This window comes from Nycticebus coucang, chromosome 9 (assembly GCF_027406575.1).
Source record: "Nycticebus coucang isolate mNycCou1 chromosome 9, mNycCou1.pri, whole genome shotgun sequence".
Taxonomy (NCBI): domain Eukaryota; kingdom Metazoa; phylum Chordata; class Mammalia; order Primates; family Lorisidae; genus Nycticebus; species Nycticebus coucang.
The window spans coordinates 73,337,653-73,352,895 of NC_069788.1; the positions used below are offsets into that span (position 1 = coordinate 73,337,653).

Below are 15,243 nucleotides of genomic sequence, written 5' to 3' on the forward strand. Positions count from 1 at the left end.
TTACACTTCTTTATTGAATTTTGAGATTTATCTCTGCTATTGTTTGCACCAGTAGTTCATTGCTGTTTATTGCTGAGTAGTGTTCCATCATGTGGCTAAACTGCTGTTTTGTGTGTTTACTTGTGGATGAATATTTTGGCCATTTCTAGTTTATACTTCTTGCAAATCAAGTTAGGAACATTCATGTAAAAGTCTTTGCATAGACCTAAGCTGTTATTTGTCAGAGGTAAATACCTAGAAGTGGGATAGCTGGGTCACATGGTAGTTGTATGTTTAATTTTTAAGAAACTGTCAGACCATTTTCCAAAGTGGTTGTGCATTTTACATCCTCACTGGCAGCGTATGCAGGTCCCAAGTGTTCCATATCCTCCCCAACACTTGGTACGATACTCTTTTTAATTTCAGTCTTTCTAATAGGTGTGTGATATTATTTCATTGTGGTTTTAATTTGCATTTCCTTGGTAACTAATGATATTGAGATCTTATTTGCCACCCATGTGTCGTCTTTGATGTAGTGTCTGTTCAAATGTTTTTCTTGTGTTTTTAAATTGTTTTCTTACTATTGAGTTTCAAGACTTCTTTACATATTCTGAATACAAGTTCTTTATCAGATATGTGATTTACAAGTATTTCCTTTATGTTCCTTAATTTGTTTTCTTCTACATATGATTTTTTTCATAATCTCTCTCTCTCTTTCTTCCCTCCTTCCCTCCCCCACCCCATGCTGTTCTAGGCTTATTTGTTTCATTCTGTCCCTAGTGCCTTTCACTAAGCAGAAGTTCTTAATTTTGATGAAGTCCAATTTATAAATATTTTCCTTATGGATCATGCATATTAGTATTATAGCTAAAGAAGCTTTCTCTTAAGTCACACAACTTTCTTCTATGCTTTCATTTAGAAGTTTTCTAACTTTAGGTTATATATTTAGGTCCATATCCATTATGAAATTAATTTTTAAATACATATGAATCAAAGCCCTTTTTTACATATGAATATCCAATTGCTATAGCCCTATTTGTTAAAAAGACTACCCTTTATCTATGAAATTATCTTCACAACTCTGTAAAAACTCTGTTAACTGTATTTATGTGGGTCCATTTCTGTGGTCTTTGTTGTGTTCCACTGATCTGTTTGTATTTATGCTGAATGGTGTTATCCTACTTAAAAATGTCACATTTAATTGTACTCAAATTCCATTTAATTTTGTTTTATTTAATTGTATTAAATTTCATTTTAGTAGGAAAAAAACTGAATTCCAACAGAAGAAATTGTTAAACTTTAAATTAATGTTTCTTCACTATAAGAGATATCATTTCCTAATGGGTACCTCTAAAGTTATTAAAAAATTATGAAAACCACTAAAAGAATAAAGTAATTATGTACTTTTAAATTATGTTTTAATTTTAGATGGTATCAATTAACTATGAAAGACAAACACATTAAAATATTAGCATTTTTATTCTTCCCCTCTTTTTCCCTCCCTCATGTCTAATTTTTTTCTTAGGGTGATTATTGCTTTTACATTATCAGGTTTTAAAATTCATCTGTAATTATAATTCTCAAAGATGCTTAAAATGCATGGGTATTTCTCACCACTGAATTGTATACCACAGAGTCTTTGTTCTCAGGTTCTTTGTTTGATTGATTAAGCCCTTAAATACCTTCATATCACTTTTCAAGTAGTTTGGTTAGGATGTGCACTATATTTCCTGAGGTCCTCCATGTTTGAAGATGCATGCTGGTTTCCTTTATACCTGCACACCATCTTACCTGTACATCATAATATTTTTCTGTCAACTTTTTCTTCTCTCAGGACTATGTAAATGATGATTGACAGCACGTTGTCAGTCAATGGTACTGTGGAGAAGTCTAAAGGCAGTCAGTCTGATTCCCTAGCTTGTTGCTAATTTGCATTTAGTGTCTAGTTGACTGAACCATTATTTCTTTATCCTAACATTCAAATTAATTAAAAGTCCTAAGCAATAGACATTCTGCATCAAATTACCCTGGAGCACTGATTATTATTTCAATGTATAGATTTGATTTTTCCTCAATTAAGTAGAATATTTTTTTTTTTTTTTTACATCATGAACATATCTTCTGTTTCATTTGTTGGGTTCTCTTTTTCAAGGACACTAATTATTCTTTTTTTTTTTTTTTTTTTTGTAGAGGCATAGTTTCACTTTGTCACCCTGGGTAGAGTGCTGTGACGTCACAGCTCACAGCAGCCTCCAGCTCTTGGGCTTAGGGGATTCTCTTGCCTCAGCCTCCCGAGTAGCTGGGACTACAGGCACCCACCACAACGCCCGGCTATTTTTTTTGTTGTTGTCGTTGCAGTTTGGCCGGGGTCAGGTCTGAACCCGCCACCCCAGGTATATGGGGCCTGCGCCTTTTATTCTTATGTTGGGTCATCTTTGTCTTTTGTAATTATGAAACTATTAGCTTTTCTAAAATTCATCTCTTTGTCTTTTTCATTAGCACTTTCTTTGATTATCTCAAAATTTTCTTCTATGTCATTTACTTTCTACCAGTTATCTATCCTGTTTCTTATAGTTTATAATTTATTATTAGTTCTATAATGATATAACTGGGTCCTCAATATGTTCCCTTTCCTAAGCAATAGTGAGAAAATTATTCATGTTCCTTAATTTGTTTGCGTCTATATATGATTTTTTTCATGATCTCTCTATTCCTTTCTCTCTCTCATCCTCTCTTTTTTCCTCCTCTTCCCCTCCCCTATGCTATTTTTCTTTTATTCATGTTTATACTTGCATAGCTCTTTTCCACATATTCTATTTGCTCTAATAAATTAACTCCTGACTTTTTTTCAATGTGAAATTAGTTTGATTTCTCCTCTGGAATGTGATTTGAGGCCAATGTCCTTCATTCTATTTACTCTTTAGTACACTGAGAGAGATTAGCATGAAGAAGGGAGTTAAACTTAGGGGATGGGCAATCTTTGTCAGAATATTTAGACTCTGTTCCTTCTCTTAAGATACTGTTTAATTTCTAATTCCAGAATCCACTTTCCCTGAGAGTGGATCTCACTTTCATGAGGGAACACTCTGGAGCTTTATATCATTTTCCCACTGTAGTCCCAGAATCTCTACCTTTGTTAAGGCAGAGATTTTTATGCTGGTTTCTCCACAGCAGTTGTTTCTATCATTCTGGTCAGAATTAGAAAAGGATTAGCATTTTGATTCAGTTCATTTCTTTCTAGATTTTGATATATAAATGAGAAATCTCAGCACTATGTTGACTTGATAGTAAGGCTTCTCAAGAACCAGTGGTTAGGGTTAGGAACTGATCCATCCTGCCTCTCTGCTCCATGCCACAATCTTCATTTTTTCTTCATACAAAGATTATTGCATTATGTTATGCAAATGAAGTTACTGATAGTGACTGGTGGGGGATGGGTTTTCCTTTTTCCAATTCTACAGGTGTTATAGGCAGGCAATTTAGTGCAACCTTAATGAAGTTGAATATTGCCCCTGCCCATAGTCTGGGTTCTTATTGTCTGTGTGACCACCAGTGACTCAAAACTAAGAATCAAATTATTCTGCCACTGGTAAAACCTTGAGTTCATGGTAAGTCAAAACAGCCAAATGGGGCATAAAAAAGGACCAGTGTGCCCTTGAAGTGTCCCCCAAACATATGTAGTTTCCTAAGGAGGGAGATATTACTTTAACCCTTTATATCTATTACTGAAGACTTATCTCCTCCTATGTCTGAGCTCCCTAGAAATCAATGCTGTAATTAGAAAACAGTAGCTAATCTGGCCAAATGCTAATAAATGAGAGTTATGATTTATCTAGCAATAGGGGAATAGCTCAGCATTAACAATTAAAAAGTCTGTAGAGGACAGAACTATTCTTTTTTTCCTTAGTTGATTGAGTTTAGCCTTATACTATAAATAGCCCTTCTAATTAATGGCTATCTGTTTGAAAATTGGTTATCAGAACCACAGTTTAGGAACCTTTACCTCTGAGATTCATAGAGTCTATTCTGATAAAGGAATGATAATGTGAGTTCAAAGCTGAATCTACTTATCTACAAAGACTGAACCACATCATAACCTATCAAGACACTCTTCAGGCTTTATTATAATAGGTCTTCAATAATCAATCCAACCACAAAAAGCATTAATCATGAATAGAGCCAGAACAGTTGTCTAAACCCTGCTGTAACCCAGTCATTTCATGAATCTATAGGCTAAATCAAAGTTTGCTTCAAAGACATAAGTTTTCAATTAGTTGAATAAGGTCTTCTAGAAACCTCCAAAGAATTGATATTTTCCTACATTGGAAAAATTAACTGCATAGATACTAATACTTTTTCTTCACTTTAACCTGACTGGACACTGAGCCAAGGGGAAAAATAGTTTGTCCAGGTAAAATCAAATTGTGAAATCTTCTAGACAACACTCCCCAGAAGGACTCTCTTTGGGAAAACCATTCAGTGCCGAAGTAAATCTCACATTGTACTAAAGGGTTTGTCATTCACAGTAGAAGATGGTTGTACATTTTAGGTGTTTTCTTCTAATATTTTCTATTTTGTCCACTATTGCCTATGTACACGATACCTGTGCAGAGCTCCTAGCAGGTCCCTAAACCTGTTGTACTATTTCAGGACACTAAGCATTTATTCAAATTATTTCCACTACATAGATGACTTTTCTAGCCAGCTTGCATGTATTCTCATCTGTTGAACCTCCCCTACCACCACTACACCACCCTCCAACCCAACTGATTACTACCTCTGTTGGGCCCCCACTCTACCTGTATATTTCTCTGCTTTAATACTAATACTTTACTTCCACTTTTTGGTTTCTTGTCTATCTCTCCCTAGGAGAAGCTCTTATTCTTATTCAGATGTATTGTGCCTCTTGTTGACTATAAGAGTGATTATTTATTTAACAGCTATTAAGTACCAACTCTTTGCTCATACTTGCTAGGAGTCAGAAAGGCAAAGATTTTTTTTCTCTGTTCTCATTGAACTCATGAACCAGTGAGGAAGGCCAATTCCTCTAAAACTAAATGCAGCAAGCCAAAAAGAGGGGTCTGGGCAGGTGCTGAGGCTGAGCTGTTAGCTGGAAGGCAGCAAACACATAAAAAACTCACCACGTTTTCATATTGCTTCTATAGTTTGCATAATTCAAACAATCACGCTTCAGTCATATTTTTCGTATTGCTTACTAATGTCTTTTTAGCATAACCTATACCTATGTTTCAGTACTAATGTGTGTACAAATTACCTGGGATGCTTGGTAAAGTGTGGATTCTTATTCATATGGTCTGGAAGGGGCCTGACATTCAGTATTTCTAATAATCTTTCAGGGATTATTAATACTGCTAGTCCAAGTTTCTCAAATACCCCTGTAATATGCACCACAGGTGTGATCCCACTTGGTAAATGTAGAATGTAAATGTTTTGGCACAGTAACTGAGATAACGCCGGAAAGGCTATGTTAACCACTGTGATAAAAATCTGTCAAATGGTTTATGAAGCGAGTGTATGATACCCCATGATCATATCAATGTATACAATTATGATTTAATAAAAGAAAAAAAAAAGGAAAAAAAATACTGCTAGTCCACAGACCACACTTTGAGCAGCAAGGCTCTAAACAACTGTCGTGTCAACTGTAAAAATAGTTGATATAGTGCTATGTTTTGGAAAAATTTCTGCTATTCTCCACCAAGACTCTTCTGATTATAATTAAAGGTGATAAAAGTTACAACAAAAGAGGTAGATTCAACAGTACAAAGAAAATTTGGCAGGATTCCTCGAAATTGTTACTTCTTGGTCTTTGTTTTATTGCCTGAACATAAAAGTTCTTTGCTCCTGTGCTTCTGGTCTGCTGCTACTACCCTGTTTCCCTGAAAATAAGACATCCTCCGAAAATAAGACCTACTTACAGGAAAGATAAGACGTCCCCTGAAAATAAGACCTAGCGCGTCTTTGGGAGCACACCTTAAAAATAAGACACTGTCTTATTTTCGGGGAAATGGGGTAGATGTGCATAGTCTGAAGGTGCAAGTTTTTCCCAAATATTCAAGATTACCTTTCACTGTTAAGTTTCCTCTCTATTTAAACCATAACATCTTAGGCCCTTAGTAGAAATCCATTTTTAACAAAACTATAAAACTGTAACCCCTTTGAACAAATATTAAAAAAAACAATTCTGTAAGGCTCCCATGGGAATTTGTTTTGTTAGTAACTCTTAATGGTTTTTATGATAGCATCTGCTCACTTTTTTAATTTATTAAGAATATGCCATTCAAAATAAAAGTCAAAAACCACTAGAAGAGCTCTACTTTCTCATTGGTCAGTTTTGAGTCCTCCTTCTGCCAAGGTAAGATCAATCCCTCCTTGAGTTTTTTTCTTTTTCAGGTATTTATTCTCTCTTCCTCATGTCATTCTGCAGCACTAGTCTAGCTCAGGCTAAGTGCCTTATGTGTATTTTCTCTCCATCATGTGGAAAAGAGATCACAGCTCCTCCTATCTGCTGTCAGCTTCACCTTACTATATTAATTAGAGTATATACTAATACTATATTAAAGGAGTATTTAAAAGGCAGTCTTGATTATTTGATCTCCCACACACATTTAGTTTTTCATCACTTTCCTATTGCTTCTCAGCCTTTTGGCTAAGCTCAAGTGTAGTTTTCTCATTATTGTCCTTGATAATGTAATGAATTGAACAGAGGTGGGGCTGTTTTCCCAGTATAGAACATATGGAAGGTACATAGAGAAGCCTTAGCTAGCCCCACGCCATAGTCTGGAGAGGATTCTTCTAGATTCGTCTATATTCTCTTCCTTCTCACCTCTTGTGGCTTCATTTAGATTAATGCCAAAGATGATGAAGGTGTCCTCGTTGGATCCTGGGACAATATCTATGCCTATGGCGTCCCTCCATCAGCCTGGACTGGAAGTGTTGACATTCTCTCAGAATATAAGAGTTCTGCAAATCCAGTCCGGTATGGCCAATGCTGGGTTTTTGCTGGTGTCTTTAATACATGTAAGTATCCAACTGAGTCTTTTTTTTTAATGTAAAGGGAATTTTACTTCAAGGCATTTTATCTATAACCTAGCAAAGAGACTTGCCAGCCCCTTTTGGCACTATAGAATTCATGGTGGTCTGGCATTCCAGGATGTAGTCAGTGCATAATTAAGTTGCACTGGGCTAGCTATGATCATAGTTTCTCTTTGACTGCAGAGTCTTTATAGGAAGAATGACAGACTGTTTGCCGTGGAATCCGCCATTCAGCACCCAGAGAAATGGAGGGTTCTGGTAGCCATTTAAAGATGTAAAGGGAAAGATAAGTTATTTTCTTTTCAGTAGCCACATTTTTAAAAGATTGAAATAGTAAAATCTAAAATAATAAATAATAAGAAAAGATATATATATGTATATATATATATGGCTCAGCACCCATAGCACAGTGGTTATGGTACCAGCAACATACACCAAGGGTGGCAGGTTCGAACCTGGCCCTGGGCCAGCTAAACAATGACAACTGCAACAAAAAAATAGCCAGTTGTTGTGGTGGGCACCTGTAATCCCAGCTACTTGGGAAGCTAAGGCAAGAGAATTGCTTAAGCCCAAGAGTTGGAGGTTGCTGTGAGCTGTGATGCCATAGCATTCTACTGACGGCCATATAGTAAAAAAAAAAAAAAAAAAAAAGAAAGAAAGAAAAAGAAAAGAGATACATATATATGAAAAAAGAAAAGATACATATATACTGCTTGTCATTGAGAAGTTGTATAAATGTTTATTTGCTTACTTATTGTTGAGAAGTTTTGTAAATATATTCACTAAGTTTTTATCCCAGATATGGAAGGGATTATGGCAGGTAACCTCATCTTCATTTTGACATGTTTTAATGCCCCTGAGCAATTAGAAATCAAAATGTAATGAACAATCTTACGTCCCCAGCTTCCCCTCTGCTTTTTAATCCACCCAACATCTAATCTGCAGGGGAGAACATACGAGAAGAAAATTATTCTCTTCGGCCTTGTGTATCATTTTTCAAAATGGCATTTGACTCTCCAGGCCCAGATGGTGTTGCAATTAATTCAGTGAATATTTTTAAAAATACATTTATTTCAGTATGTCTTCATCCTCGGTAATGATTTTCGTTCACATGCCATTTCTATAGCCTTGGAGAAACATTAAACTCTAGTCAGAGTGTCCTTTCTGCTTGGTCATTAATAAAGAATGTTTTACCTAGTTAGCATTTTTAAACTGAAGAGGAGCTCAAGGCTTGAGTAAGACAATTTTAAAATATGATTAGGAAACTATCAGTTTTAGCTCAAAGCAGCAACAGCCTAAGCCTTAGTCAGTGATCCAAGTAGAAAGAAAATATGAGTTTTTTTCCCTGTGGCATCAAACTAAATAAGCTTAAATATACTCAGGCCTAAAGAAATATATATTTGCTGGAAGCAACAAAGGCCCAAAGTGTCAGTCTTCTAGAAACATTGGTCTCCAAAATTTTTGCTAAAAGCCTGAACTTTGTGTTGGGGTAAAGGTTTGAGGTTGTTCCCCTCCCTCAACCTTCCAAGCCAAGACTAGGAAGAAGCTGCCCAACAGAGGTAGTCACTCCCGTGAAACAATTTTGGGAAACCAGGAAGTACCCAAGTCCTCCCCAGGCCTACAATTGCACTACTCCAATGTGATTCTTTCAGCTTAGAATCGGATAAAATGGCAAACACCTCACGTCCATCTATGCCTTTGGTACAAAAGGGTCCTCACAATTGTGCCTGAAAACAGGCATTGGAAGAAAAGAAAAGCCAGAAACACACTGTGGGGAAACTGTGGTGAGAGGAAACCTGAGCGGGGAATTTGGAGAAAGGAGGTACAGGTGTTCCAAAGTCAAGCATCACCTGTCTTAAAATCATGAATAAAGTAGACTCTTGACCCAACTCTGTTTTGTAATAATGTCAATTAACAGTCAGCCAAAAAGAGAATAAGAGTAGCAATGGTTTTATTAGTAAGAGTGTGGGTAGATAGGGGCTGCAAATAAATAGAGAAGGAGGGGAGAGGGAGGCTGGTGGTGGCTGCCGTCGTCATGGTTTGGGGTGTTAAGATCAAGCCCTTTAAGGAGGAGGACACTTGAGTCTCTACCAGATTCAAGTTGGACTTCCAAGGTTGTTTTGTTAAAGGAGGTGGGTAGTCTTTGGTTAAAAATGCTAAACTATTCTGAAGGAGAAAAAAGAAAAGCAAGCCAAGTCATTAATCTTAAAATTGTCAGGTGAATTATTTTCAATGAGCCCTGATGTCTGGTGTCCAGGGAGCCAGGGAGGGCATTTGAATTAAGTTTAATCAATAGGTACATATGGCAAGAGATGTATTCAGGTAATTTATTATCTAACAATTAAAATGAATCTGCAGTGTCACCCTCTGCTGAGAGTCACAGAGCAAATTCCAGCCGGGAGAGCAAATGCCACTGAGGATCTGCCCTGTAAATTCCTGACTTCCTTTTCACTGGGGTTTTAAAATTTTATTTTCAGGAACATAGTCCCATTCACTGATCTAAAATGATATTACCTTGATGATCATGTGATTAGAAACTTAACAATTAGTGTCCTGTAACCGGGATTCTGTTCCAGTCAGCTGCATTTGGCACCAACTGCTATTCTTACACCACCAACAAAATTTCTCTCTACGGCCCCCGTAGGATTGAATGGTCACCCTTTTTCAGTATGGAACATTTTGAGGACAACTTGTCCAAAGGGGCTCTCCATGTTGGTAAAGAAGAAGGCCCCACGAGAGAAGTGATTTTTTTCACTATGTGTTTATTAAATGCTGGTGATGAGTTGAGTTGTGTTCTGTCCTTCTTTCCTACAGTTTTACGATGCCTTGGAATACCAGCAAGGGTTGTTACCAATTATTTCTCAGCCCACGACAACGATGCCAATTTGCAAATGGATATCTTCCTGGAAGAAGATGGGAACGTGAATTCCAAACTCACCAAGGATTCAGTGTGGTGAGTTTGATTTATGAGATCATTGCCTGAAATCGAATTATAGTGACATTATACATTTATGGCATGGAAGACTCAGTCTAATACTTCTTTTCCTTCTATTTTAAGGATCATTCAATAGCAGCAGAAATGTCTGATTGTCAAAGATTTTGTTTTGGTTCTCAGCTAATGAATTAGAAAAGTTACTGAACAGGTAGTGTTCTTAATAATAACAATAAATCACCTATTTTTAACATCAACCACCAAAAAAGGCCCTGGTTTTAGCTGATACATGTGGCTATACTAGTTCTCTCTGCCTTAGTTAAAATAACCAGCATTAACAGTATGGTGATGACAGAGGGTATTGCAGCCAAGAGTTCTGTGCCAGTGCCCAGAGTAATATAGTAATATAGAAGATTTATTAGCATTTACTGTGTACCAGTCTCTCTGTGTGCATGATCTTAACTAATTCTTTTAACAGTTTTATCAGGTAGGTGGGTGCTACTAAAAATCTCCACTAACAAATGAGAAAACTGAGGCCCACAGAGGTTTGTTCAAGCTCACACATCTGATAAGCTAGAGATAAACCCCAACCACTTCTGATCCTCAACTGTAACCTTTCTTTTTTGTTACTTCTGCAATACAGGATTGCTCTCTGAGTGTAAAGATGAGAGAGAGAGATTATATCCTCACCTTTCATCCAGAGATAGAAATGGAAGTAAAGCTGAAATTATTTCCAAATACCAACCACATGGTCCTTTCACTGCCATGAAGGCTATGACATGACATGGGAGTTTAAGATCCCAAAGAAATTTTACTTTTCCTTAGAAACCCTCTCAGTTCAAATCAAAAAACTAATTAGAAGGTAAAAAAATTCCTAAATCCAAATGGGAAGGGTATTTATGAAGGTCTATATGGGAGGAAATTGGGGCATGATTTCAGCTGTTGCCAGGCCTTGATCTAGGTAGAATTTCTAAGCCGAAAATTTGTCTCATAGTTTTTTGTTTTTTGTTTTTTTTTTATTGTTGGGGATTCATTGAGGGTACAATAAGCCAGTTACACTGATTACAATTGTTAGGTAAAGTCCCTCTTGCAATCATGTCTTGCCCCCATAAAGTGTGACACACACTAAGGCCCCACACCCCTCCCTCCATCCCTCTGTCTCATAGTTTTTCTTGACAAATAATAAAGCTAAAGTACTGTCAGTGGTAAAAGCATCCAAGTGTGATGGTAGGAAGTCATAAGCTTATTTTAAGTAAAATTAAAAGTTAGAAATGCCTGACCTCCCCCATGTCAGAGGAGGGGGTCACAGTTGTAGGAGGAGTGTTAACTCCCCCAGGACTGGAAAAGGCACAACCTCTCTGTGACTCTTTCCTCCTCTCAAGTATAGACAACAAAATTCCCTACTTTACTCAGCCCGGAGCTAAACAGGTGCCTCACAAATGTGAGCTGCTATTATTGCCTTCCTTATCAGTCACACAGCTAGAATTTCGTGGAGACAGTATGCTGCCATCCACCTAAGTACATTCAAGCAGTCAGAAAAAGAGGGGTGCTGGTATCCTAAGATGATTATGCTATTTCTGTCACTTTGGGGTATTTTTAAAGATAAAACAGGAACCTGTGCCTCACTAGTACACACACTGGAGCACCTGCAAAGCCATAGGTGTTCCAGAAAACCAAGAGTACGCCCAACACCTTCCCAGACTGCAGAGGCTAGTGGAGCTATCCCTGGACACATCACACTACGCAACATCACCATAGCCACAACCCTATGTCAAGCTCCAACTTGGGCAGTTGCTTGCTGTGTGGCTTTAAGAAAATGCTTTCACTTCTCTGAACTTCAGTTCTTCATTTAGGTATATGACCTTACCTTAGTGGCAGGTAAGAAGTAGGGGCTACCTACCTTGCAGCTACAGGACTGCAAGGAAGGTAAGGTTGGGGTCCTAGATGCTGAGCAGAGGCAGAAGAGAGGGTGGGAGTGATCTGCTGGACATCAGCTGAACTCTGCAGGGTCAGGGCAACATTAGCTGCCAACAAGTGCCTTAATGAATCTCCTAGCAAGGGTTTCAGGAGAGCTGACCTCCTTCAAAGCCCTGGACTACCTCCCTCCACAGGCTCTGGCCCAACAAACCCACCCCAACCTGGTTCCCTCCCTGCTGTTTTGTGTGTGGCTCAAGTCCACTTTCCTCCCCCAAGGAAAGGTAACCATGAGATGCCCCCTTTCTCTCATCCTCCATCACTTGTTCTTCAACATTTAGGTTGTAACAGTTTATGATTTGTGATGAATGGATTTGTCTAGTTAAGTCTTGTGACCCAGTGCATCCTCTTTCCTCTTCATCACTCAGCCAAGCAATTCAACCCATACCAAAAGCAGAGGGGAGAGCTAGAGAATGTGAGAGAGGGTATATTATGCTCATTGCACTCCAAAACCAGGAGTGACATGTTTGGGTTCTGTTCCTTGCTCTCCCCTTATTACCACAGACTGTTAAGGAAAGACTACTTATTTTATTTTCCTACTTCTGATTTGCCACCCTAAGTCCCCTGCAAATTTGACATTCCCCTCTGAGAGCACCCCACCTCACGAAGGCTATAATTTTGCATAGAGTACACCTACTGTCAACACCAACAGAGACCATGGTCTGGGCTCCTTAGCTGTTCAGGGGAGGGGTCTGGGCTGAGCAACGTTGGAAGGTCACAGCTGGGTGGAATAATTAGACCCCAGGGTAGCAAATGAAATTCTAGGTGGGCAAAGCAAGGCATCAGGTCCTGTAAGGAGCAATTTCAGCTGCCTTCCCCAGTGTGCAGATGGGTTCTGAATTATGTGTAACCTCTGGGGAAAGGCAGCTATGAATCACTGTGGACAGTTTAATGAAGACGCTTGCTCAGTGTTTAGCTGCAGTCCAAATAGCGAGCAGGAATTTGAGGGCTCAGAGAGGAGGGAGAATCAGCACTCACTCACATGGGCAGTGGGAAGATGGTGGCTTGGCCTCGCCTTGGAAGAGCTCCCCTTGATCACCTCATTATGCAAAGGTCATGGTGGAAATAGAAACAATTTTGTAAGACAGAGATGGTGGCACTTACTAGGATCATGAAAAGATTTCTCAATGAAAGGCTTCACTCATTCTAAATGAAAGTATTACATCCTTCTACTGGAGCCAGCATACTATGATTTGATGATTCTGGGTGGAAGATTGCACCTTCCTCTTGACTTGCCCCCATCAGAATTCACCCTCCATCAGGGGAGCAGTGTCTGATCTATTTTGTATTTGTTTGTTTTGCAGCATGGAACATTGTGCAGTGCACAGAGAAGCACTGAATAACTGCTATTAGTTAGAAAAATTTAAAAATGCAAGAAAACTCTGTGCTGCAATGGGTGGTCTTGATCTATAAACAAAGCTCTTTCAAAGCAAATTTTAGAGCATGAATTAACCAGTTTCCACAACTGGAAACCTGTCCTAACCAGCTTATAATATTCATTCTCATTGCACCAGTAGTTCTCATTAACAAAATATGTTCAAGGTTATCCATGTTATTGTAATGCATCAGTACCAAATTCCTTTCTATTTCATTGTATGGATAAAAAAATCTTATTTATCTATTCATCAGTTGTACATTTGGGGTGTTTTGGTTCTTATGAATAATGCTGTGAAGAACATTCCGGTAAAAGTTTTTTGAACATATATTTTTATTTTGTCTTATTATGTTTTAAGTATATATGTAAGAGTGAAGTTTCTGGGTTATATGGTAACTTATGTTTAACAATTTTTGAGGAATGGCCAAACTATATTCCAAAGTAGCTACACTATTTTATATTTTCACCAGCAATATACAAAGGTTCCAACTTCCTCATATTTTTGTCAATGTTTTTTTTATTTTCTATTTATTGACTATAGCTATGCTAGTGGGTATGAATTGACATCTCATTGTGAGTTTAATTTGCATTTCCCCAGTGAATAATGTTGGGCATCTTTTTATGATTTTGTCTGTATATCTTCTTTGGCAATAGGGTTATTCAAATCCTTGTCCTATTTTAAAATCAGGTCACCCTTGTATGTTGCATTGCAACTGTTCTTTATATATCCTGGATATAAGTCCTTCATTGCATATGTGATTTGTAAATATTTTCTCCCTTCCGTGGGTTCTCTTTCCTTGGTGATACCTTTTGAAAAATTTAATTAAAATGAAAGATTTTAATTAATTTTTATAAAATCTTATTTGTCTATTTATTCTTTATTTGCCTATACTTTGGTATCATGATGAAGAAAAGCATAACCTGATGCAAGATCACAAAGATTTGCTCCTCTGTCTTCTTCTAAGAGTTTGAAAGTTTTAGATCATACATCTAGGTCTAGGATCTATTTTGAATTAGCATTTATATGTTGTGTGAAGCAGAATTAGAAGTAGAGAAGAGAAAAATAAGAGAGAAAGTAAGAGGTAAGATTAAAGTCATTTTATGGACAATCCCTGCACATGATAAATCACTTTTCTCATGCTATGTTAAAGACTCTCACTTTGTGTTCAGCATTTGACAATTTGGCTATGATGTGTGTAAGTGTAGATCTTTCTGAATTCATTGTACTTGGAGTTTATTTTTAATATTTTCAATGTGTATAATAATATCTTTCATTGAATTTAGTTTTTGGCTATTATTTCTTTAAATATTCTTTCTGCTACTTTTTCTCATTTCTCTCCTTCTGGGACTCCCATTATGAATATACTGATATGCTTGTTGTACTTCACATGTCGCTGGGGCTTTGTTCATTTTTCTTCATTTTTTTCATTATTCAATTATTCAGTGAATAATTGAAAATAATTTCAGTTTTTCAATTATTATTATTATTATTATTTTTTGAGACAGAGTTTCAGAGTCTCTACCCTGGGTAGAGTGCCATAGTGTCATAGTTCACAGCAACCTCCAACTTGGGCTCAAGCAAGCCTCTTGTCTCAGTTTTTCTATTTTTAGTAGAGACAGGGTCTTGCTTTTTCTCAGGCTGGTCTTGAACTCATGAACTCAAGCAATCCACCCACTTCAACCTCCCAGAGTGTTAGGATTACAGGTGTGAGCCCCCACACCCCGCCTAGAATGGATTATTTCAATTGGTCTGTCTTCAAGCTCACTGTTTCTTTCCTTTTTCCTGCTTGCTTAACTATGCTGTTGAAATACTCTAGTGATTTTTTTTTTTTTATTTCAGTTAGTGTACTTTTCAGCTCCAGAATTTCTATTTTGTTCCTCTTCATAATTTCTGTTTTTCCACTGGTATTCTGTATTTGATGAGATA

The 15,243-nt window shown here is 37.4% G+C and overlaps 1 protein-coding gene across 3 annotated transcripts in view; it reads left to right on the top strand.

Moving 5' to 3' along the window:
- F13A1 (coagulation factor XIII A chain) overlaps nt 1–15,243 on the top strand; it is a 161,511-nt gene that overhangs the window by 87,029 nt on the left and 59,239 nt on the right. For all 3 annotated transcript variants that reach the window (XM_053603078.1, XM_053603077.1, XM_053603079.1), the window contains exons 7-8: nt 6,846–7,020; nt 9,850–9,988. In XM_053603078.1, coding sequence (XP_053459053.1) covers nt 6,846–7,020; nt 9,850–9,988 — 314 coding nt within the window. The remainder of the gene's footprint in view (nt 1–6,845; nt 7,021–9,849; nt 9,989–15,243) is intronic.